Source organism: Bos indicus, chromosome 3, assembly GCF_029378745.1.
Source record: "Bos indicus isolate NIAB-ARS_2022 breed Sahiwal x Tharparkar chromosome 3, NIAB-ARS_B.indTharparkar_mat_pri_1.0, whole genome shotgun sequence".
Lineage (NCBI taxonomy): Eukaryota > Metazoa > Chordata > Mammalia > Artiodactyla > Bovidae > Bos > Bos indicus.
Genome location: NC_091762.1, coordinates 15,563,382 through 15,588,704, shown reverse-complemented (window position 1 = coordinate 15,588,704; position 25,323 = coordinate 15,563,382). Strand labels below are relative to the sequence as shown.

Sequence of the window (25,323 nt, the reverse complement as noted above, 5' to 3'; positions counted from 1 at the left end):
CGCGGGGCTGGTTCCAAACATAACGTGCTGTGGAAAACATGCGGCTCGGGGGACCCCCCCGCAGCCCCCGCTCGGGGCCGAGCCCTGAGGGGCCCCAGAGCAGCCCAGACGTCTTGCAGATTTGTGAGGGCCCCCAGAACCCGTCATGGAGCACAAAATCCCCTTCTCTTGCTCCCACCGCGTCCTCGGGTGTTCAGGGCTCCCCTCCATCGGGGCTCCCTGATTCTCCAAGGCGCGCAGGGCTGAGGATCCATCCCCCCTTCGGGAGGCACCTCTGGATCAGGCGGCGGCCGCCCTGCCCAGAAGCCCTCGGCTCCGCCCCACGCCGTTTTCAGGCCGCCTCTCGGGCCTGGACAAGCCGCGCCCTCCTGACAGCCTCCCCTGGGTCTCGAGCGCGATCTGCCGAAAGGGAGGGGGGCGGATCCACACAGAGGAGGGCTGAAGCGCAGGGGGAGGTGCTTCCGGGACAGAGGGCAGGCAAGATGGCGGCGCCCATGGAGCTGTTCTGCTGGTCAGGGGGCTGGGGGCTGCCGTCAGTGGACCTGGACAGCCTGGCCGTGCTGGTGAGGGGTGGCGCCGGCGCTCTCTGCTGCGCCCTGGAGGACTGGGGAGGGGGCCGGACTAGCCGGTCATCCGAATTTTGCCAGGGCGCCTCAGTACGGGCACAGTGGGGTAAACTGAGGCAATCCAAGAGCGTGCCTGGCCGGTATGAACTCTGTTCGGTGCCTTGGTAGCCTAGGTTTTGTTTAGCAATGGAAAGAGGCCTGGTCGGGGGTTCAGAAGATGAATTTTAGTTCTTAAACATCCATTTACTGGCTATGTGACCTTGGGGCGGTCTCTTCCTCTGGGCGCCGTTTCTTCATCCGGAGCTTTACAAAGGCTGGATGATCTCAAGGTTCTCCGGCTCGGCATTACTACCTGCTCCTCAGTCTCCCCTTCCTCCTCCTCACTCAACGGCATTTACGGAGGTTATTGTTTATTGAACCAAAAGGCCCACCCACAGCTAAGGCTCTGTAGAAAGAGCTTTGGAGTCAAACTAGTTAACTCATTCACTCACTCTTTCACTCTACTCATTTCATTGTATTAGGCCTCTTCCAGATACCAAACATGGGCATGCAAAGATGAATAGCATTTGGTCCCTCCCTTGGAAGTGTTTACATAAAGTTAGAAACGTCAGCAAACAAGTGTAATAAAATGTTCAGATGCTAAAGTGGGAACAGACCAAACAGACTGCCCAAGAAGGAATGGCCAGTGCTTCCAAGTGAGGCTAGATGTTCACCAGGTAGATGGAAGGAGAGGATATAAGAGGGAAGGGTTTTCCTGGCTGATTTGTAATCAGGGACATGTCCATAAGGTCTCTAAGGCCTGTGTTTGTCCGTTGTAAAATGGGAACAATAACGTCTACCTTTTTTGTGTGAAGCAATCCCTCAGTGTAGAGCATAGCACAGAGGGTATTCAATAAATGTTATTTCTTGTCTTGATTCCCCTGTGTGGGCCATGTCCTTGGCCTCTCTGCCTTCTGCTTCCTTCCCTGCAGACCTATGCCAGATTTACTGGTGCCCCACTCAAGGTGCACAAGATCACCAACCCCTGGCGGAGTCCTTCAGGTACCCAGTGTTCCTGGGGGGTGAGGAAGGGCGTGTACAAGGGGAAGTGCAGGAGACAGACAAGGGTGTGTTGTGGCTATGTGTGGATAGGTGGCTAAGGGTCTGCTGGAACTTCTTTCTCAATGTCAGGAACTCTGCCTGCCCTTCGGACCAGTCATGGAGAGGTCATCTCAGTACCACACAGGATCATCACCCACCTTCGAAAAGAGGTAGGTGGTTTGGGTAGGGTGACTGCCAGCGAGAGAGGTTCAATCAATTCAGTGCCACACACATTTATTGAGTACCAAGTGTATGGCAAACCAGACGCAGGTGACCCAGGGCTTCAAGGGACATGTAGTCTCGTGGAGGAGACACAGACATGTTGCTGTGATGCAGTAGGCTAGAGATTCAACTAGGCCACTGTCGAGACATCTGGAGCTGCAATGCCTTCTGCCTGCTGGGCAGGGAGGGAGAGATGAACAGGCTGTTGACACATGCAAGGGAAAGGAGAGTAGGAAATAACAGATGCAGCCCTCAAAGATGAGACCAGTGGGGGGCTGGGGTGGAAGATGGGATCAGAGAGCGAGCTCTAAGGGCCATTACTGTCTTTTCAGGGACCGGGTCAGGCTTTATAATACGGGGCTCAGGGTGGGCAAGACCAAGCGCCACGACGGGAAAGTTGAAAGAGCATCACAAGGGGACTAGAGAGGCCCAGGCTGTGCTTTTCACTGTCCCTGGCTATGTGACCGCCTTGGGCAAACTGCTTAATTTCTCAGAGCTGTAAGCTGATTTGTAAGACCAGGAGCTTAGCCAGGACACTTTCTCAGGGCTCTTCCAGCTTTCATGGTCTGCTTCCAAAAGGGAGCATACTGTCAGAAGTAGACCCCTCTTATTAATTTCTACTTTCCCAAAGGTGGAGGAACTGGGGAATTAATGGAGGCTTGAGAGGAATGGAGAGAAGGGATCCAGGTAAAAGCCAAAACTCCTGGTGGGACTGGGCCACTGTTTTTGTATGAGCACAGCTTTCCCTGTTTCTAACGAGTTTTCTCCTACCACAGCCATATTGAGAGAAAGATTATTACCCCTATTCCATGGAGGATAATGAGGCTCAGAGAGGTTTAACGATCACACTCAAGAGGTTACTTGGGGACACAGTTTACTCAGGATGTGGAGGAGGGTGCTGAGGAGCAGACACTGGAGCCTAGGAAGGTGTGGCAGGCTGAGACCTGGGGGTATGGTTGGAATGCGTGTGTGGTGGTGGCGCCTGGACCATGGAATGAAACAAGAAACGGCCAAGAGTTGAGCATTGAGAGAACTAGCCAGAGAGCCCTCGACATGGGTTCACTGGGTCCCAGGAGCATGAGGATGGCGTCCCCTAGTTCCCGAGGCATTGATTGAGGCCCAGCTTGCATCTGAGCTCTGCGCTGCTAGTTTTGTGGTGTCTGGATTGGGGAAGTTACTGTTAGAAAGTTGCCGTCAGCAGGCATCCCGCCAGCTTTCCGTGGAAACTCTGGGAGCTGCTCCTGGGTTTGTGGCTGGGCCTTCCTTCCTCCCCCCAGTGGGCGCGGGACCTTGACGGCCAGCAGGCTCCAAGGTCCAGGCTTTCCGCCAACAGCAACAGGCTACTGACTGGGCCCAGGCGAGGGGGCCTCCGCAAGAAAAGCTCCTTACTCTACCTCTGCTGTGCTCAGAGGTCAGGGTGGGTGGTGCTGGACAGGAGGCCTCCCTCCTTGAGGAAGCGTTCCCGCAGTCCCCCAGCATCCACCTCACCGTGGACGTTTCCTCCACAGAAGTACAATGCGGATTACGACCTGTCAGCCCGCCAAGGAGCAGACACCTTGGCCTTCATGTCCTTGCTGGAGGAGAAGCTGCTCCCAGTGCTGGTGAGTGCCCAGGCCTACACAGACACACACACACACCCAGCATGGGAACCAGAATCCCACCCTGGGTCAGGCAGGTGCAGTGGCTCAGACCAGCCTCTTCCTTCCTACATACCCAATGCAGATACATACTTTTTGGATAGACGCCAAGAACTATGTGGAAGTGACCCGGAAGTGGTATGCAGAGGCAATGCCCTTTCCCCTCAACTTCTTCCTGCCTGGCCGCATGCAGCGGCAGTACATGGAACGGCTGCAGCTGCTGTGTGGGGAGCACAGGCCTGAGGATGAGGAGGAGCTGGAGAAGGAGGTACCTCTGGGACAGGAGGGTGTTGTACAACAGGAGCCCCCAGGATGACGGCGGAGGGGCCAAGTGCGTGGGAGGGGAGGCGGTACCCAACCCGCAGCCGCGAGCCGACCTTGTGTCCCCTTCATAGCTATACCAGGAGGCCCAAGAATGCCTGACTCTTCTCTCTCAGCGCCTGGGCTCTCAGAAATTCTTCTTTGGAGATGCGTGAGTCTCACTCCAGGGGAGTCATAGGTGGCTTGGAAGAAGATACAGGTTCAAATGTAGCCACAGGGGCTAGGGTTGGGGCTCAAGCTCTGCACAGGAGGCGCTCGGCACAGACACTGGGTCTGGTGAAGGCAGGGCTGTGTGTGGGGCTGGAGCCGCCTCAGTGGTACAGGAGGGTGGAGGGCCGCTAGGCCTGGGACGGGCCTGCTGAGCTGTGGGGCACTCAATGTGCCCTTTATGCAGCCCTGGGATAGAGTCCCATTCAAGGCCAGGCTGGCGCCACCTGGGGCACTTTCCCCACCCCAGGACCAGGGCTGTGTGTCCTCTTCTCCCCCGGTGGTCCCCCGCTGCCCAGAGCCTATCTTCCCAGGGCCAACTCTTCTCTGACCCCATCTCTCCCCTTCTCCATCCCACTCTTTTCTCTGCTGCAGTCCCGCCTCCTTGGATGCCTTCGTCTTCAGCTACCTGGCCCTGTTGCAACAGGCAAAGCTGCCCAGTGGGAAGCTGCAGGCCCACCTGCGGGGGCTGCACAATCTCTGTGCCTATTGCGCCCACATCCTCAGCCTGTACTTCCCCTGGGAAGGAGGTAAGGGGCGGATGGGTGGGGAGGTGGGGGGTGCTGGTCCTGGGGAGAGTGGGCAGGGATCCAGGAACCAGCCTCCCACCCATCTCCGTTCCTCTCCCCTCAGCTAAGGCACCACCTCCACGCCAGACACCAGCAAACCCAGAGACTGAGGAGGAGCCATACCGGCGCCGGAACCAGATCCTAACTGTGCTGGCGGGGCTGGCAGCCATGGCCGGCTATGCCTTGCTCAGCGGCATTGTCTCCATCCAGCGGGCACCATCTGCCCGGGCCCCAGGCACCCAGGCCCTGGGCATGGCTGAGGAGGATGAAGAGGAATGATTTATCCTCATGCTCTCAGGACTGATTTTTCTACTGTCATGCATTCCAGAGGCTCCTGTGTTTCCCCATTGTTGGTATGGTGGAAATGGGGTGCCACCCTCCCCAGAAATAAAACTGCTCACATGGACTGAGATCAGACATTGTGTCTTTTAAGAGCTGCCATTTCTCCTAGCTGGTACGGGGGGCCCTCTGGTGCTCGAGTCTACCCTCTGGTGCTCGGCTTCGTTCACTGCCTGTGCCTTGGTGCTGACATCTGCACAGGCCTGGTTCTGCATCTCCAAGAAAGACAAACAGTTCCCAGTTTTGGGTCCGGCCTTCCTCGTCTCTTCCTCTCCTTAACCTCTCTCTCCATCCACCCCACCCCCTACCCCTGTGTTTGTACAGACAGTGAGCTCACCCTGGGCCGGGGCCCAGTTTCCACAGGCAACCAGCGCATAGCACACGCTCACACAAGCACGGGGGTGGAGGGCCACTGGGGCGTCCCGATCCTGTCCCTAGGGCCCTCCAGCCCCTGGCACCAACTAGAGGGGAGAATGAGTCACCCAAACCACTGCCTCTGGGCTTACGTCACTTAAGCTCCCCCTGGTCCTGCTGTACCCTCTGTAGCCACAGACGGCTTGTGGGCTGACCGTGTCCCTTTAATGTCCATGCTGAGCCCAGGCGCAAGCGTGGGTATCAGCTCCATCACTGGCGACGCCACAGGTAGGTGTGAATGGAGTAGCCAGGTGAGACAGTTTCCATGAAGCCCACGGCGGGATCCTTGATGGTGAGAGGCACGTCCTTAGAGGAGCTGGGGGAGGTAGGGAGGAGAAGCGGAGTGTGTGATCCCGCCAAGCCCACCGTCTCCTCTTCATCCCAGTTCCCAGGCCCCGTTGCTCTCACCGGTTCAGCACGACCGCAACCGCAGAGCCGTCAGGACGTAACAGTGCCACCGTGTCCAAGTCGCTCTTCTTACTGGCAACCAGCCCCACTCTCTGCGAGCCCTCAGGAATGAACTTGCTGAAGTGGGAACAGGCATTGTTAGGGACCCCAGCCCTGAGGGTAGCTTTCATCAGTCTATCACTTGAGAAGTCACCTTCCCTACCATCTACACCACCCTGCCCCCCGCACACCGGCCCCCAGAACCATTCCTAAGACCTGCCCTAACTCTCCAGGCCTCCAGCCATGCAGTTAGGTATGCCCTGCCCTCCTGCCTCCTAGCCTCAGCATCAGGCATTGAGGAACTGTCTGTCTCAAATGCCATCTAGTCACTTCCTACCTACATGGTGCAAAAGGGACAGATGCGAGCCTCCCAAGTTTCCCACTCTCCACACCTTCCTGCTCCCTCATAGTGGGTGATACAAGCCTAGTGCAGGAGATGCTAGGCCTGGCATGGAGTCGGAGTGCCCACCTTCCACTCACCTGAAGTGGCCAAGGTGGTAAAACATAGGCTGCTTGTAAAATGTGTCCTTGGCGATATCCACAATGATGGGGCTATCAACAAAATTGCGCACCCAGTTGGGTCCCCCTTCAGGATTTAGGGCGAGGTTCCAGTCGGTCCAGCCGACCACATGGTAGAGGAGGTTCTAGGGTAGGAACAGGGCAGAGACAAAGGTTCCACGTTGGGCTCCCAGTGAATACAGTTAAGTGTCACATGAGGGAGATGGGCTGTGGGGCCTCAGCCCTGGGAGGGGTGTGTTTTATATCCTTAATATCTAAGGAGGGGACTTCCCTGGTAGTTCAGTGGTTAGGTATCCTCCTGCCAATGTAGGGGACACAGGTTTGATCCCTGATCCAGGAAGATTCCACATGCCGCGGGGCAACTAAGCCCATGCACCACAACTACTGAAGCTGGCATGCCAAGAGCCTGCGCTCCACAAGAAAAGCCACTGCCGTGAGAAGCCTGTGCACAAAGGCTAGAAAGGAGCCTTCACTTGCCGCAGCGAGAGAAAGCCCGAGCGGCAATGAGGACCCAGCATAGCCAAAAGCGAAAAATCTGAGGAGGGAGGGGTTTTGAGGACAGAGGCATCACCAGAGAAACTGAGAAATCTGAGGCAGATACAACGGCTCAAGCATTCAGAACAAGGTGATGGGGTGCATAGATCTCTGAAGGGAAGGCAATAGAGGGCATCATGATATCCTCAAACTTTGCCCCCAAGAGTAAGCGAGCTGGGGAAAAGCTGGAGAGGAGAGCCCCCGTCAGCCTCCGGTGAGACTAGCGAGGGGTCCAAGGTGGTCTGCTGTGCAGAAGGAGAGACTGAGGTGGCTCACTGTGATGATACTGTGGCTGTACCGCATCCCTCGATCCCAGGAGCCCAGCCGCACACTCTGCTCCCAGAACTTGGAGCCCACACAGGCCTCTGAGGCAAAGAGCATGGTGTTGGGGAACAGGCGGTGCGTCTCCCCCAGGGTGGCGTTTGCTGGAGCCAGGAAGTCCAGGTACCAATGTACAGCAATGCCATGAACATACTTAGCTGCTTCTGGGTCTGCCAGCACCTGTACAGAGAAAGGGAAGGGATACTGGGGAGACAGAGCCATGGAGCCTGGGTCCTACACAAGGGATCTGGAAGAGGCACTAGAACTTGAGAGGTGGGCGCAGGATGAACACAACTTAGAGGAGCTTAAAGTGACAACCTGGGAGATTCTTGGAGCTAGTCATCTGGATGCTGGATTTGGGGTCACTAGGGTACTAAGGGCTTCCCAGGTGGCTCAGTGATAAAGAATCTGCCTGCCAAGGAGATATAGGTTCAATCCCTAGGTTGGGAAGATCCCTTGGGGAAGGAAATGGCAACTCACATGGGAAATCCCATGGACAGAGGAGCCTGGAGGGCTATAGTCCATGGGGTCAAAAAAGAGCCAGACACAACTGAGCATCTAGACAAGGTACCCACGGGAGTCCTGGTCCTTACCACCTGGGCCCAGCGAGGCAACAGTAAGCGCTGGTCATCCAGCATCAACAGTCGGACGTCGCGGTGTGTGCTGTTGGCGAGGATGGGACCCAGGTCACGGGCGATGAAGTCTCGCTGGTGCTCAGGAGTGAAACCCAAGCATTGGAAGGGGTACCCGGTAAGGAGCCCTGCAGTAGGCTCGTTCTCGGCTGTCACTGCCCAGAACCGTAACTTGTGCTCCGCGTAGGCATCCAGGAACCTGGTGAGGGCAAGGGTGTGAGGGATCATGGCCGACAAAGGGGACCAGGGCCCTGGAGACTAGGAGGTCGGACTGAATGGGGAAAACTGAGGGGCCTAAGCCTGAAAGGCCCAGAAGGTAGAAAGAGGAGCTGAGATCTGGCAGCCGAACAGGTCAAGGGTTGGGACACAGACCAGGGCGTGTGAGAGGGGAGGCTGGTCCAGACCCGTTGGCCCTGCTGTTTCCTTACTTGACAAAGTATCTGGCCCAGGTCTTGTGGTAGAGATCCCCTGCTTGACCCTTGAGTGTCCCCTTCCCATTCACAGCCCCATTAGTCTTGAGCCAAGTGGGTGATGTCCAGGGACTGGCGAAGAGTGAGACAGAGCGGTTGGCCAACTCCAGAGCTTGGTGAATCAGTGGTATCTGGAAACAAAGGTATTGAGGAAAGACACCCAGAGTTGGAACATGGACAGACTGGCCCAACCAGCGTATCTGGCCTAGCCCTCAGCCTCTACCCTCCCATCCTGAGTTCTATGTCTCTCTGCAAACTGCTCTAGCCTGAGGCCCCTCAACCACCAGGTATCAATGCTGCTGGGGCCTGAGGCAGCCAGAGTGCCCACCTTGAGCTTGACATCTTCCTCTGGAAGGCTGAAGTTGAGCAGCTGGAAGTCATCAGGGCTGTCGTCATAGGTATAGGTGCGGATGGAGAAGTCACAGCTGGCCATGGGGACCCGGATGATGTTGTATTCAATTCCTGCAGAAATTCCTGAGTCAGGGCCAAAGGGAACTTGGGTGCAGGGTGAAGGGCAGACTATTTGAGCTGGAGGCCCCCGGCACTCAGCGGATGGATAGGACAATTTTTTTTCCCCACCGGGCATTAACAGAGACCCAAATGTCAGGGATGGGTGGATGTCAGGGTGAAAGGAGAGGTCAAAGAGCCAACTGCACTATGTCATCCTGTCCCTTTCCTCCTCGCCTTCTTCGGAGAAGTATGATTTGAGTAGCAAATTCCGTGCAGCAGGTGACAGGGCAAGGATGTTGAGGGCAGCAGCATCCGTCATGGCCCCTCCAAATCCCTTCACTTTCTGGAATTTCTGATCTGGCTGCAAGGTCAACAGCAACCCTGGGGACATCCACAGGGAATAAAAGGCGTCAGTGCACAGGGGAGAAACTCCATGCTGATCGCTGGCATGACTTGGCCCCAGAAGGACCATAGCCTGGGTAAGGGGTGGTTACCTGTGCCTGTGCGATTGGCCTGGATGGTCCCCAGACTCAGCTCCATTCGGCGCCCGCTGCGAGTGCTCTCAAAGCGGCTGAAGGTGCCAGGGTCAGGCAGGGTCAAGGGGTCCAGAGAATCACAGTATGTACCATTGCAGACACACACCACCGAGCTGTAGCCAAAGCTTTTAGGGCTGCAGGGGCGGGCACCTGGCAGGGAGGGCACACAGAGAGGCAAGGGCTGAGGGGTGAAGACGGGGAGAAGGGACGCACTAGTTGAAAAGAAAAACAAAATACTTGTTTCAAAAATTCCTGGGCCTCCCTGGCAGTCCAATGGCTAAGAGTCTGAGCTCCCAATGCAAGGGGAAGGGGCTTGATCCCTGGTCAGGAAATTACATCCCACATGCCACAACAAAGACCCAACTCAGACAAATAAATAATAAGTAAATATTTTTTAAAATTATCTTGCTGTACCCCCACCCCACTGTTGCTCTCAGTCACGCAAAAGGATTTATTGAGCATCTACTTAAGTCCACCACCAGTATGCCAGAGACTGCCAAAGACCATATGGCAGAAGGGGAGCCTTGGGGCTCCTTCCCTTCTCTCTGACTCACTTACCTGATACCCACGACACTGTATGAAGTAGAAGTAATCCCATGAGGCTGGCAGCCATGATTCCTACTCTGCCCCGAGGCATAGGATACTCCTGAGAACACAATGAGGAGTGGCTAGAAGGCAAGCCCCTCTCCACCTCTCATCTACTCTCCTAGGCAGGGCTCAACTGCCTATAGTCTCCCACCTTTAACAGAATGAAACAAAGCCCACGGACATCTGAGTCCAGCCCTCCCTCCAAGATCTCTGCTAGTAATTGCTCTCTGCCCACCCCAAGCAGAACCCTCCTGCACCCCTCTTCCCAACCACTTCTCCTTCAATCCCACCTTCCCTCCATCAAAAAGCCATGATGACCTGCTTCAGAGCCCGGTTAGCCAGAATTCCAGAAAGTCCATGACAGCAACAATTAGAAGCCTTGCCCCACTCACCTCTCTGGAAGGACTTGAAAGCTCCATCACCAGGCAAGAAGACGTTGGGGTTCCCAAACTTCTGAGGGATAGAGATCAACTAAATAAAAACAGGGATGCAGGGGACACCAGATTAGCTCTGCGGGTTAATTCCGGCATAATGGAACGAGTCACGTGAAACCACGGGAGTGTCACATGACCCAGGAAGTGAGGCAACTGCAACCATACTTGTAAAGGGCGACTGACTGGCTTCCTGAGGGCTTATACATCTATGAAATTCTAGAAGGCATGTATGGATGACAGCTTTAGGAAGAATCTAGATGAAAGATCTGAATGAAGGATTGGGTAGAGGTTCCCGAATCCCAAAGGATGGGAACCACAGCAGGCACACTGCCTTCTTAAGGAAAATATTTTAAAGTTATGCTGATAATGGTTAATACTAATAAAAGAGGATCATGGTACAAAAATACTGAGGCCAAAATCCTGAGCGATGATTAAGCAATCTTTGCCCTAGGGCAAAGATTGCAGGAGTCGGACACACAGATGCTTACAGATAAGGACAAAATTGCTAACAGCTGTGCACAGAGACCCTTCCAACAGGGCTTCATGGAGAAGGGGTGAGGGATAAGGAGTATTAACCAGAGAAGTGCAGGGAGGATGGGCCCTGGGCAGGGGGCCGGTGCCTCCCCGGGCCTCTCTTGTTTCATCAGCAGATACAGATGAGAAGGAATTGATTTTCCTTTCTCACAGGACAGAGAGGTTGTGTAAAGCAGTTCAGAAACTGCAAAGTGTGGTACAAAGCTGTATCCTCAGTGGATGTGAGAAGGAGCTTGTTTTGCCTCGTGGGCCACATCACAGATTTAGTGGGAGTGACATACACATTTAAGACCTGGCTGACTCTAGCTCCCTGAGCCTATTTCCTCACCAGTTAAACTTCCCCATCTGTTAAACGCCATCACCTCACAAGGTCATTACTACAATCAGTAAGATAAGCACAGTGCCTGGTACGCAGTAGACCCTCGGGAACCACTTGTCTTTTTTTTTTTTTAATTATCTCAGTGAAGTGTTTCCAAATAAACTCCAGGAGAAATTGACCATTTCTTCTAGGTCCCCATAACCCTAGAGGAGCTATGGTCTCGGTGAGAGGAGCTTGGTTTGAATCGTGGCTCCACTATTTACTGGCTGTTTGATCATCAATAAACTGGAAGGGCTGATGCTGAAGCTGAAGCTCCAACATTTTGGCCACCTGATGTGAACAGTCAACTCACTGAAAAAGACCCTCATGCTGGTAAAGGCTGAAGGCAAAAGGAGAAGAGGACAGCAGAGGATGAGATGGTTGGATGGCATCTCCGATTCAATGGACATGAACTTGGGCGAACTCTGGGAGATGGTGAGGGACGAGAGGCCTGGCCTGCTGCAGTCCATGGGGTGGCCAAGAGTCAGACATGACTTAGTGACTGAACAGCAACAAACTGCTTAATCACTCTAAGCCTCTGTTCCTCATCTATAAAAGGGAAGCGATAACTCCCATCGCACAGAATTGTTGTAAGGTGTCAGTATGATAACGCCCAGCATACTGTTAAGTCACTTCAGGCTTTGCGACCCCACAGTTTGTAACCTGCCAGGCTCCTCTGTACATGGGATTTTCTAGGCAAAGATACCAGAGTGGGTTGCCATTTCCTCCTTCAGAGGATCTTCCTGACCCAGGGATCAAACCCTCGTCTCTTATGTCTCCTGCATTGGCAGGCAGGTTCTTTATGACTAGTGCCATCTGGGAAGCCCAAAAAGGGCGTGTGGCCTCCCCTTGAGGAATCGAACTCGGTCTCCCACGCGACAGGCAAGGGCTCACCACCATGTTAATGAAGACTGGCACCAAATACTACAACAAGGTAGGGCTGAGTTTACATAAGGAGCTTGGAATTCCACAAATGAGATCTTACTCATTCAAGCAGAAGGCCTGGCCCAGGATGGCTAGGTGCCAAATTGTTCCATTTAATTGAACCACCATCACTATGTCAAATTCAGACTTCCTGTTTCTCAAGGAAATGCTGTACATGACGTGTTCTGGGGAGGAGAGCAGGTGATATCCAGCATCTTACTTCCCTCGAGCTCACTTGGTCCACCAATTTTTATTAAGCACATACTGTTTGCCCTGACCTGCTCTGCTGGCTCTAAAGTCCCTCTGCCTTGCCTGTTTCCCTTTGCAGGCAGAGACTTTGTTGAGTCTTTTGTTTTGTTTCTATCAAGGTGATTTGCCCTTGAGGCTTTTGTATTTTATCTTAATAAAGTTGGTTATTATATTTATTGAGTACCTATTCTACGCTGCTTTATGTTCATTGTCTCATTTCATTCTCACAAGGCAGATACTAATTTTTTCCCCACTTTAGAGATGAGGAACTTAAGACTCTAAATGGTCATGAAATTGCCCATAGTCCCTTGACTACTCAGTGGTGGGACCTGGATTTGTAATAAGGGGTGGAGCAGGTACACATGGGACCCTATGGCTGCCAACACTCAACCGGGCAGTGGTCCTCAAGGCAGAGAGTGGGTGAAGAAGATGAGAGGCCTTCTCTTCGGGGCCAGCAAGTGAGCTGGGGGGGTCAGGGGACAGGCTGAGGGCTGTGTCCCACAAAGCTCTAGAGCCCTCGCCACACCGTTCCCTGGCCAGGCCCAGGCTTCGAGGCAACTGCGCCCTCTCCTCCATTCCCCATCTGGGGTCTAATGGCGGTGTCAGTCTTCATGGGTCACCATCCACAGAGGCCTCAGCAACTGGAGTGCATGGCACTGCCATTAAGTGCCATGCACAGCTTCAACCAGCTTCAGTCTCTCTGTTCACATTTCTAAAACTGATATAGCTGAGATCAGCTGTCTACCTGCTAGGAGGTGGCAGAGGTCAGGGTTAAGCTGCAAGGACACTGCCCATCAAGACTTCAGGTCTACCTCTGCGGGTGGAGCTGTTCTGAGAAGGGCAACTGCTGTGAGCTGGGCACTAACCTGATGGGCATTTGCTACCACATGTATTCCCACTGACCTTACACAAATAATTTGCTCCGGTTTAAATGAAAAACCTGAGGACTGGCTGGGTGCTGGGCGCCTGGCTCCCTCAGTGATGATGGCTGGGCAGGCTCTGGGGACCTGCCCCTGAGTGCACCACCCGCTGAGATCTGCCTCTTCAGCAGGGCCTGGGCACTGGTGGAAGGACACAGACTGGGTGCTGGACCAGCGCTCTGGGGCAGAGTAACTGGCCAGCCCAGGGACTCCTCCTCTTAGCCTGGGCCTCGGAGAGTGGAAATTAAGCCTTAGCACTTTGGCCTTTGTCAGAACAGAGAATAACATTCGCTCTGGTGGAGGTTTACAGCAACATGGTGACCTGACCATGACCTGACCTTAAGAAAAAATGATCTGACACCAAGAAGTTTGCAACAACTAACCACGCCCCCCACCCTTCCCTGTAAAAGGGCTTGGCTGAAAGTTTTCCAGGAGTTGGGGGTTTTTAAGGCATAAGCAACTTTGCACGGCCCTGCAGTAAACCTCTCTTTGCTCCAAACTCGACATGTTTTGGTCTTATCTGGCCTCACTGCACTGAGCACACAGACTTGTGTTTGATAACAGATTCGTATCCAGAGTCCTGTGACACACATCACACCTGGAGGTGAGTGCCTCCTGGCGTCCCAAATGCTACCTTAGCTGCTGGTTATTTTCAAAAGCTGCTGTGCTGGTCTGCAGTGTTGCTTCGTATTGTTTTAAAATTGTCCCGTTTTCCACGGTGTGTTTTCTCTGCTAAAAATGAAGCCCAAGTTGGCTTCCAAAGTGCTGGCTACGTGGCACCATTTCTGGATCTGTGTTCTTCAAAGGCATTGGTCAGGGGATAACTGGTCGATAATGAAACAGAATCCAGGACTCCAGGGTTGAGCAAGATGGACTGGTTTTCAGCTGGGGAGGGGCTGGTCTGCCTCTGTTCCTGAGCTTCACTTTCCCTTTCACGGGAAATCTCCGCCCAATAGCCTGAGCACCCCCTTTTCATAATAAGTATTTCCTCACATACTCTCTACTATCCTGAAATAAAGGTATAGATACTATGACTTACCTATACACACAATTAAGAGACTAAATACTGTTGCCTTAATTGGAATATAAAGAAAAGATAATGGGACTTTTATTTATAGGAAAATATGTTTTCAATAAATAAATGCTTAGGAAGGATTATCTACAAGACATTATAGAATAGTCAGATATGTACTAACCTAAATGGAATAAATTAGGATTTAACAGAAGGAAAAACAGCCCATGAATTAATAATTTCAGTGTGTAATTTTCATGTAATTTTTACAAAATGTAATCATTATGCTGTGAAAATATAAAATACATGATAAATAAAAATGCTTAAAATCAGTCTTTATAAATAAGATTCAATGCATTCCACAAGTCTTAACAAATTTACTATTTGATTCTAAGCCTTAGCAATTCAGTAAGGAATTTCTTTTCAGCAAATGGTGCTGAGATGACTGGATATCATGTGCAAAAAAGATAAACTTAGACCCTTACCCCACTCCATAATAAAAAATCAAAGCAAAATGAATCACAGACTTAAATATAAGAGCTAAAACTATAACATTTCTGGAATAAGGAAGATTAGCCAGTGGTTTCTTTTTCTTTGTTTTAGGCAACAATAAACATTTGTTATCTCACATTTTCTGTGGGAAAGGAATGCAGGAGTGGCTTATCTGGATGGTTCACACTTGCAGTTTCTAAAAAGATTATTGCCAAGACATTGGTCAGGGCTGCTGTCATCTGCAGTAGGCTTGACTGCGCTTAGGCTCTGCTTCCAAGTTAACTGAAAGTGAAAGTGTTAGTCACTCAGTCATGTGGAGTCTTTGTAATGCCATGGACTATGGCCCACCAGGCTCCTCTGTCCATTGGATTCTCCAGGCAAGAATATTAGAGTGAGTTGCCATTCCCTTCTCCAGGGGATCTTCCCGACCCAGGGATCGAACCCAGGTCTCCCACATTGCAGGCAGTAAACTGTCTGCGTCACCAGGGAAGCCTAACATAGTTCATCACCTACCATAAGTGATAAACTGGGGCTGGCTGTTGGCAGAAGGCCTCAGTTTCCCATCACATGGAATAATCCACAGGGCTGCTTGAATGTCCTCCCATCATGGCAGCTAGATTCCTCCCCAGTGAGCGGTCTAAGAGACAGTAAGGCAGAAGCCACAATGTCCTAGCCTCAGGAGCCACACATTATCATTTTTACAATATCCTATTGGATAACAGTCATCTTTTTATTAATATATATATTTTTTAAATTTTATTTATTTTTTTAATTGAAGGATAAAGTGAAAGTCCCTCAATCGTGTCCAACTGTTTGCAACCCCATGCACTATACAGTCCATGGAATTCTCCAGGCCAGAATACTGGAGTGGGTAGCCTTTCCCTTCTCCAGGGGATCTTCCCAACCCAGGGATGAAACCCAGGTCTCCTGCATTGCAGGTGGATTCTTTACCAGCTGAGCCACAAGGGAAGCCCAACTGAAGGGTAATTGCTTTATTTATTTTTTTGTTACACATGTGTGGCGTGTGGGATCTTAGTTCCCTGACCAGGGAACGATACTGTGGCCCCTGCATTAGGAGCAGTCTTAACCACTGGACTACCAGCAAAGTCCCTACACAGGTCTTCCATAGAGATGTGTGTTGGACAGAGAGGCTAAATAAAGGCATGCACACCAGGTGGTGAGGATCACTTGGGAGCCATCTAGGAGGCAATCTACCATAGTCCGTCCTCTGTTCCCCAATGTCTCTCCCACTGGTAAACACTCTTACTTCCTCTCAAGGTCCCCCAAATTCTCATCTCATTATAGCTTAAGTTCAAAGTCTCATTAGACAATGGTTTCTTATTTATGAGTCCCAAATACAAATGATAGAAGAAAAAGATAAATTGGACTTCATCAAAATGAAAAATGTTTGTATTTCAAAGGATGCCATTAAGAAAGTGAAAAGAAAACCCACAGAATGGGATAAAATATTTTCAAATCACATCTCTGATAAGGGCCTAGTATCCAAAATATACAGAGAACTCTTATAACTCAAAAATAAGAAGATAACCCAATTAAAAAACAGGCAAAGGACTTGAAGAAACATTTATCCAAAGATAATGTACAAATGTCCAACAAGAACACAAATAGATGCTTGACAACATTTTTCATTAAGGAAATGCAAATCAAAACCACTATGAAATACCACATCACATACATTAGGATGGCTATGATCAAAAAGACAGACAATGACAGGTGTTGGCAAGGATGTGGAGAAATTAGAACTTGGGAATGTAAAATGGTGCAGCCACTTTGGAAAACATTTTGGCAGTTTCTCAAAATGTTAAACAGAGTTACCATTTGACCCAGCAATTCCACTTCTAGGTAGCTACTGAAAAGAAAACATTTATCCACACAAAGACTTGCACATGAATATTTATAGCAGCGTTATTTATGGAAACAAACCAAATGTCTATCAGCTGGTGAACAAATACACAGACTGTGGTATTTCATTAAATAGAATAGTATTCAACAATAAAAAGGAACAAAATACCAATACATTCTATGACATGCTGCTGCTGCTAAGTCGCTTCAGTCGTGTCTGACTCTCTGCGACCCCAGAGACGGCAGCCCACCAGGCTACCCCGTCCCCGGGATTCTCCAGGCAAGAACACTGGAGTGGGTTGCATTTACTTCTCCAAACATTCTATGACATGAATGTACTTCAAAGACATCATGGTAAGTCAAAGAAGCCAGACAAAAAGACCACACATTCATGATTCCATTTATATGGAATTCTAGAACAGCCAAATCTAGAGAGACAGAAAACAGATTAGTGCTTGCCTGCAGCTGGAGTGGGAATCGAAATTGCAAAATTCTATAAATTTACTCAAAATCATTGAACTGTACACTTAAAAGGAGAAACTTCTATAGTATATAAATTAAACCTGAATGAAGTCAGTAAAAAAAATTTCATTACATATTTGCAGTTGGTTCATGGTTTTGGTAGGACTACTACCACATTGAAACTCTTTACAACTAAATATATTACATAGTTGGAAGTGCTCTAATATGCTGGGTCAGTTCAGTTCAGTTCAGTCGCTCAGTTGTGTCCGACTCTTTGCGACCCCATGAATCACAGCACGCCAGGCCTCCCTGTCCATCACCAACTCCCGGAGTCCACCCAAACCCATGTCCATTGAGTCGGTGATGCCATCCAGCTATCTCATTCTCTGCTGTCTCCTTCTCCTCCTGCCCCCAATCCCTCCCAGCATCAGTCTTTTCCAATGAGTCAACTCTTCACATGAGGTGGCCAAAGTACTGGAGTTTCAGCTTTAGCATCAGTCCTTTCAATGAACACCCAGGACTTATCTCCTTTACAATGGACTGGTTGGATCTCTCTCCTGTCCTCCTTCCACTAAATTCTCAAAAGTGCTCCTAATTGTTGTTCTTCAGTTGCTTAGTTGTGTCCAACTCTTTGTGATTCCATGCACTGCAGGATGCCAGGCTTCACTGTCCATCACCAACTCCTGGAGCTTGCTCAAACTCATGTCCATTGAGTTGGTGACGCCATCCAACCATCTCATCCTCTGTCATCCCCTTCTCTTCCTGCCCCTAATCCCTCCCAGCATCAGTCTTTTCCAATGAGTCAACTCTTCCCATGAGGTGGCCAATGTACTGGAGTTTCAGCTTCAGCATCAGTCCTTACAATGAATATTCAGGACTGATTTCTCTTAGGATTGACTGGTTTGATCTCTTTGCAGTCCAAGGGACTCTCAAGAGTCTTCTCTAGCACACAATTTGAAAGCATCAATTCTTCGGCCTCTGTTTTGGTCCAACGTTCACACTCGTACATGACTACTAGAAAAGCCAATTGCTCCTAATCATGGTCTCCACTAAAGACATGTTTCCAAAATGCCCTGTAGGGGACAACTGAGACCCACTGCCCTAGGGGAGTCACCTCAAATGCCCAGGCTGCAGTAGTCACTATGGACGTGCTGCTGCTGCTGCTAAGTCGCTTCAGTCGTGTCCGACTCTGTGCGACCCCAGAGATGGCAGCCCACCAGGCTCCCCCATCCCTGGGATTCTCCAGGCAAGAATGCTGGAGTAGGTTGCCATTTCCTTCTCCAATGCATGAAAGTAAAAAGTGAAAGTGAAGTCGTTCAGTCGTGTCCCACTCTTCGCGACCCCATGGACTGCAGCCTACCAGGCTCCTCCGTCCATGGGATTTTCCAGGCAAGAGTACATACTAGGTGGCCACAAACGCGTTCCTCGTTTCCCTTTGCACAGCACTTTAAAAAGACTTAGCTAAACACCAAGGGAGGGCAACTGGGAAATACATATAAGTGAGAAGCTAAAGCACAAAAATAGTTTGGCTGACCCAGCACAGAAGTTCTGATCTCACTTCAGCCAACCCTTGGCTCAGACAGCAAACTCCAGCCTTGGAGCTGGAGCATGTCACAGGCTCCTTACTCTGTAGGTCTCAAGTCAACTCCCCAAAGAGGGTGCCTCCTCCTGGTCCCACTGTCACTTCCATGGTCAAAGAGAGACACTCTCATGTCGGGTATGGCAGAGGAGGACTCAAAAAATACCAAGAGATAACTGAATGGATAAAACCTTACCAGTCAACCTTTAATCTGTCCTTTCAGCTCTGGTTTCTGATCTGAAGAAACACCACTGTTACTGATTACTGACACCAAATGATTTCTCCCTCCAGTGAGACCCTTCTGCCCCTTAATTACTAGGTTGTAGCTTCATCTCCGGATTCATCAACAAACTTTTTTTTCAGCTTTATAGAGATAAAATTTTTTATGTCTCTAGCTCAGTCATTAAAGAATCTCCCTGCAATGGAAAAGACTTGGGTTCGATTCCTGGGTCAGGAAGATCCCCTGGAGAAGGAAATGGCAACCCACTCCAATATTCTTGCCTGGAGAACCCCATGCACAGAGGAGCCTGGTGGGCTACAGTCTATGGGGTAAGAGAGTCTGAAACGACTTAGCGACTAAACCGCGACTGCCACTGAGAGGTAACATTGTGTAAGTTTAATGTGTACAACTGATGATCTGACACATAATTTGACATGTTGCCAAGTGATTATGGCAATAGTTGGTTTAATTAACCAACTCTTTTTTTTTTTTTTGGCCCTCCTGGGTTTCTCTAATCCTTTTATCTTTTCTTTCCCATTTCCTTCACATACCTTTTATTCTACTTTCCAGAAGATTGTTTCTAGGTTTCTATGCATATTGAATTTCTTACTGATAGCATCATATGTTTAGTTTTGTGTAACTTCTTCTTTATTTGATGATTGGTTCATTTTTATAGCATGTCTTTTGCTTTAAGAATATCAAAGTTTCTCCTCTGAACATATTAATTAAGATACAGGTTTTGCTAAGCAGGGGATAAGTGAGTAGAGCTTCCCTATAGAGGGTGAGTGAGTGATAGCAAAGCTACCTAATCTGTGCCTCCTGTCTTCTCTGCTGCCTCTGTTACCAACCCCTCAAGGAGTCCTCACTTCTACTCTACTTTTACAAATGTGAGCTTCTCACACATTGAAGACCTAATTGTGAAACACAAAGCTATACATTTAGAAGAAAAGATTGTAGGTCTTAGGGTGAGGAAGCTTTCAACAAGATTTAAAATCACAGGCAATAAGGAGTTCATAGTTTTGACTCCAATAAAAAGCATAATTTCTATAAATTAAGTTAATATTGGGACCTCCGTGGTGGTCCAGGAGCTAAGACTCCTCTCTCCCAGTGCAGGGAGCCTGGATTCAATCCCTGGTTGAGGAACTAGATCCCATGAGCCACAGCTGCCAGGTTGCATGCCACAGCTGAAGATCCTGTATGGCTCGACGAACAAAGACGGAAGGTCCCACATGCTGCAACTGAGACCTGGGACAGCTGCCGGGGTCCAGCCCCGGCTGATCCAGGGTATTCAAAGGAGAGACAGCATAGGCGAAGATCAGGAAACAACTGCTTAATTAAACTTTAATTAAGGATATAAAGAGTAATGGAATAAGGATAGCTCAGTGAGGAAATTCAGTGGAGAAAAGAGGCTGAATAATTCAGCCAGAAGGTAAGAGAAAGAACGACATGGTGAGACCAAGTTTCGGTGAACAAGGCCCCTAATTAACCAACTCTTAAACAATAACCATAGCATACCTGTAAAGTCCAGTGCAAATGAAAGTATTTGTACCTCATATGCTTTCCTGTAATTTTTCTCAAGATACCAATAGCTAATCTTTCATGGGTGCTTACTACATGCATTAGCCTGACAGCCCCATGTTACGGGGAAAACTGACTCAGAGAGGTTAAGTAAGTGGCAGAGTCAAGCCTAAATGCAGCTCTTTCCTACTCTGAAGCCCAAGCAGATCTTAGTCATCATGTCTTACAGTCTCCCTGACATTTCAGTAGTATATTTTTAGTCTTCGGTAAGCTTCTTTTTCTTTCTTTTTTAAACAATTATTTATCTATTTATTTATTTATGGTTGCACTGGGTCTTCCTTGCTGCATATGGGCTTCCTCTAGTTGTGGTGAGTGGAGGCTACTCTGTTGCGGTTGCACGGGCTTCTTATTGTGATGGCTTCTCTTGCTGCAGAGCATGGGCTCTAGATGTGCGGGCTTCAGTAGTCGCAGCACACGGGCTCAGTACTTGCAGCTCGCAGACCCTAGAGCTTGCAGGCTTCAATAGTTGCGGCGCATGGACTTCAGCTGCTCCATGGCATGTGGCATCTTCCCAGACCAGGGATCAAACCTGTGTCCCCTGTATTGGCAGGCAGACTCCTATCCACTGTTTCACCAGGGAAGTCCCTTCTGTGAGTTTCTAAATGGCCACAGGGCAAATTTCACAGTTCCTATTTCTCTGAAACCTAAAACTCTTCCTCAAGAGACAAGCACAGAATTGGGGCTCAGGTTTACTGAATGAATGAATGAGTTAAGTTACTAACCACATTCGCTGTTTAAGGCCCTGCTTGTCAGTGTTTAAGGGAATGTTTTTGGTGTGATCTGAAGCAAAAGAATGGTGAACTTCCAGAATAATGAAGCTAACTCTGAAGAGGACTATTAGAGCCAGAGTGAGACTTAATTGAGGGGATTTGGTTGAGGCAACAGGAAGTATGATTCAAATGCTGAACAACTCCTCACTGTCCTGAGCCTCCCATGCAAGGCTGTCATGAGTCTCATTGCCGATAAAAAAGTATGAGAAGGTGGTCCTTGTGAACTGTAAAACTCCATATGGATGCTGGAATTATTATTGTTATGGTTATCTAGCCTTTGTTTTTTTCCTCCAGGTACAGCGGAAGGAGTCTTCGGTCCCAGGCCTTTACTCCCACCCCTGCTCCCTCAAGCTGCCACCAATTGTCTCCCTCAAGAGGAAGCAATAAGGAAGGGGAAGGGTGTTTTTGACATGGACACCCTAGTGATTATACAGGATTAAAACCCTTGCTTCATTCCTTACTAGAACTGAGATACTGGGAAGTTACTTGACTTCTTGGAGCTTCAGTTTCCTCATCGTCAAACCTCTTGCCTCATGGGTTGTTATGAGAACCTCATGCAACAATGTGTGTAATATTACTCACAGCCAAACGTCTGGGATGAGTTGCTACACTTGGTGAGTCTTCTCTCCATTTCTTATGTTGCATGGGCTGAAGCTGCTCCTCTTGGCTCCCCAAAACTGCTCTTGCCAAGGTCACTGATGATCCCTCTGTTGCTAAGTCTAGTGAATAATGTCCAGCCAGGGATTCCCTGGTGGTTCAGATGGTAAAGAATCCGCTTGCAATGCAGGAGACCTGGTTTCGATCTATGGGTTGGGAAGATCTCCTGGAGGAGGGCATGGCAACCCACTCCAGGATTCTTGCCTGGAGAATCCTGATGGACAGAGAAGCCTGGCGGGCTACAGTACAGAGTCAGACACAATTGAGCAACTAAGCACACAGCACTTATCTAACTGTACCTTTTACCTCAGTTGACACCGGCCCCTCTGTTCTAGAAGCATTCTCTTTTGTTCTTATGACTTCGTACTCTGCTGCTCTGGAGGTCCTCTCCCTTCTTTGGCTGTTCCTTCTCCTTTGCAGGCTTCGCCTCCTTTGTCTGCTCCTTTGGGTTTTGTCCTAGACCTTCTCTTCTCATACATCACGCTCTCTCCAGAGACAACCCATGGCTTTGATTATCTTCTGGTTGCTTTTGGTTCCAAAATATGCACTTCCAATCCCAATCCTCCTCTTGAGATGGACTCTGTGATGACTCTACCCTCCAGACCTTTCCTGCTGGAGTCTCACAGACACTTCAGCAGCACCATCACGAGGGCATCATCTCCTCCAGCCAAACCCACTCTTCCTCCTGTGTTCTCTATCCCGATGAACAGAACCTCTTCCTTGAAGAACCTGGGGCTTGTGCCTGATTCTGTCCTCTCCTCAAATCCTTCTTCCTATCATTTCTCTTGTTAACTACTGAAACACCTCTCATTTGACCTCCTACACTCTACTTTTCTCCTCCAATCCATTCTTCAAGAAGCATTCAATGGTGTAACTCAAATACAAACACTGAAGCTACCATTCTCCCTCCTAAAATCCTTCAATGGCTCCATACTGCTTTTTAAGAGGGTTTACAGGACCTGGCATCTTTGTTTCAGCTTCATTTCTCATCCCTCCGTGTGGACTATATGCTCCAATCACATTTTGCCTAAGAGGCCACATTCCATCTTGCCTCTGCTCTGAGCTAGGATATTTTCTTCTCTCTTAAAAAAAAAAAAAAAGAATAAATACTCTTTTTCATCAGTAAGTCTTCAGCCTTAATGTCTCTACCATCAGTACCATTCTCCTGACACCCTGAAATGCGCAGGGCACCCCTGCTATGTGCTCCCCAATGTGAATATTTGACAAATAATAATTGGGCATCTACTATGGGCCAGGCACTGTTCTAGATACAGTAATGAATAAGATGATAAAGTCCCTGACCCGGTGGAGCGTATGTTCTAGCGGGGATGATAGACAACAAACACAGAACTTCAGATGGCCATGAGCACTACTAAACAAAACAAAGGGGTAGGGAGTGCTGGACAAAGGGAGTGAGGGCGGGAGTGGCAGGAAGTGAAATTAGAGAAAAAGGTTGGGGGTCAGATTCTGTAAGGCCTTCGTGGCCACTGTGAGGAGTCTGCATTTTATTCCAAGATGGAAATTCACTGGACAGTTTGGTGCAGGGAAGCGCTGCCATCAGGTCTATATTTTTAAAAGATCACTTTGGCTGCTGTGTAGAAATCAGACTGTAAGGGGTAAGTGCCAAGGCACGGGGACCAATCTCTAATTACAGCCTGCCATGGACTGGCCCCCTTGTTCTCTATCCTTTCTCCTCAGAATCCTCACAGACTCTTCTTCAGTTTGCACCACTCTTCACCTCCAGGCCTAGTTAATGCCTATTCATCTTTCTTTCAGATCTCAGCCCCTGTCATTATGTCTGAGAAATTCTCTTTGTCACACACACACCCACTCCTGTAACACAAGCTCACAAATCTCGCATCTCCTTTGTAGCTCTTGCTGCTTGCAGTTAATTGTAAAAATGACTTAATAATAGCACCCAGTGGCCTAACTCCTTTGTCTGTTGATCTGTCCATGCCAAAGCCTAATAGAGCAGGGGTCAATGTGTATCGCCAGTAGGGAGCACAGCACGCTGCGCTAGTGCTGTGCTCACTGAACATTTGTCGGATGATTGAAGAATGGATAAATTATACAGAACTCTTCCCCATTCCAGCCCTCAAAAATGCAAGTGAGTAGAAGAGGATTTGAAGATTTTCCCCCTCTTCATCATTAGTAAAACACGACCATCCCTACAACTAATGATAACAGTGCTGATAAAAAGGTGAGCTGCAGATGCAGGGAAGGGAAAGTTAAGATCTAAGCAGTGCAAAATCCATTACGCCTACCGTCGGTGAAGCGAAACAGCAGCCCCAACCGGAGGCGAAAGGAAATCCCAGAGCAGCCTGTAAAGCTGGTAGGCGGGGCTGGAGAACAGGGCTCAGCGGAGGCAGGGTGCGCCTCACCACGCGCAGCCGCAAGGCGCGCAGGGCCGATTGGGCGGGACCGGGGCCTCGCTCGGGAAGGGAGACCCGTAATCTTCAGGAGGCGGGACGCAAGCACTTTCCGCACGTCTTATTGGTAGTGCTGAGGACGGACTGTTTCCGCTGACCAGCCGTAGCCCAAATATGGCGCAAGCGTATTCGGGGTCTATTTGGAAAGGGGGCGCGGGAAGCAAGAAGCGCGCATGCGCCTCCGTATATACTCGCCAGCACACCCTAATGGATGGGGGAGGTTGCTTTCCTTCAGTGAGTCCGAGTCACTGGAAGCTGAGCTGTTCTCTTGAGTTTCCTCCTTTGGGAGTCTCGGGATAGGGAACATTTAGTGCCCAGAAATTGCCCCGTTGGGAACCCCAATCTCCACTCCCTCCTATCTCATTTTGTCGTTCTGGCCGCGCCCTAACCCTCTTTCCCTGAAGCTGGGTTGTTATGATGGTGAATTATTCAAGAAGCCTTGCAGCCTGACGCCATCTATGGGCAGTGCCCCCTCCCTACCCCCTCTCTCCTGAGGGCCCCACTACTACCCCCAAAGTCATAGGGTCCCGAAGCTGTTTACAAGACCTCATGCTTTTAGTAACTTAATGAGTTTGTTGAGGACCTAGTAAGTGTTAGACCAAGTGCAGTGAGCAACCCCCTGCTCATAGGAGTTTGCATTCTATGGGACGACACAAACAAGATAATTTGAGATAGCAATTAAGTATTCAAAACAACAGGGCAGTATGATAGAATGCGAAGTGCTCAACGAGAAGATGAATATTGAACTAAGACTCTCGAATTAGGTGAAAGCAACAGCTATAGGGCAGAGTTTCGTGTTGGTGAAGAGCTGGCTGGTGGTCTCTTGCACAATGGCAGTTTGAGTGGACCAGGTTGTACCTGACCATAGTTTCATAAGGAGTTTGGAGATCATCCTAAATACAATGGGAAGCCATTACATTTAGGCAGAACTTTAATATGACATGATTCCTTACCACTTTGCTGACTGGAGAGTGGATTGTGGGAAGAATG

At 49.7% G+C, this 25,323-nt stretch overlaps 2 protein-coding genes across 4 annotated transcripts; one reads left to right on the top strand and one right to left on the bottom strand.

Annotated features, from left to right (window-relative positions):
* Positions 1-23: 23 nt before the first annotated feature.
* On the top strand, positions 24-5,014 carry MTX1 (metaxin 1). Its single transcript, XM_019953760.2, has 8 exons — positions 24-563; positions 1,538-1,607; positions 1,737-1,816; positions 3,377-3,469; positions 3,591-3,773; positions 3,901-3,977; positions 4,409-4,563; positions 4,667-5,014. The coding sequence occupies exons 1-8, from the start codon at positions 39-41 to the stop codon at positions 4,879-4,881; spliced, it is 1,398 nt and encodes a 465-aa protein (XP_019809319.1). The 5' UTR covers positions 24-38; the 3' UTR covers positions 4,882-5,014.
* Positions 1,864-24,316, bottom strand: GBA1 (glucosylceramidase beta 1). 3 transcript variants are annotated; one of them, XR_011565436.1, is made up of 12 exons: positions 10,245-10,401; positions 9,823-9,910; positions 9,223-9,414; positions 8,963-9,109; positions 8,607-8,740; positions 8,237-8,409; positions 7,770-8,007; positions 7,132-7,356; positions 6,283-6,446; positions 5,764-5,880; positions 5,511-5,671; positions 1,864-2,040 (listed from the first exon to the last, which is right to left on the bottom strand). XR_011565436.1 is itself a non-coding variant. In XM_070785185.1 (12 exons), the coding sequence occupies exons 2-12, from the start codon at positions 10,269-10,271 to the stop codon at positions 5,566-5,568; spliced, it is 1,611 nt and encodes a 536-aa protein (XP_070641286.1). In that variant the 5' UTR covers positions 10,272-10,323; positions 24,169-24,316; the 3' UTR covers positions 5,010-5,565. The 3 variants fall into 3 exon arrangements, 1 of the variants encoding a protein (XP_070641286.1); XR_011565435.1 differs by lacking the exon at positions 1,864-2,040 and adding an exon at positions 5,010-5,150; XM_070785185.1 differs by lacking the exon at positions 1,864-2,040 and adding an exon at positions 24,169-24,316 and having other exon boundaries at positions 5,010-5,671; positions 10,245-10,323.
* Positions 24,317-25,323: the final 1,007 nt, after the last annotated feature.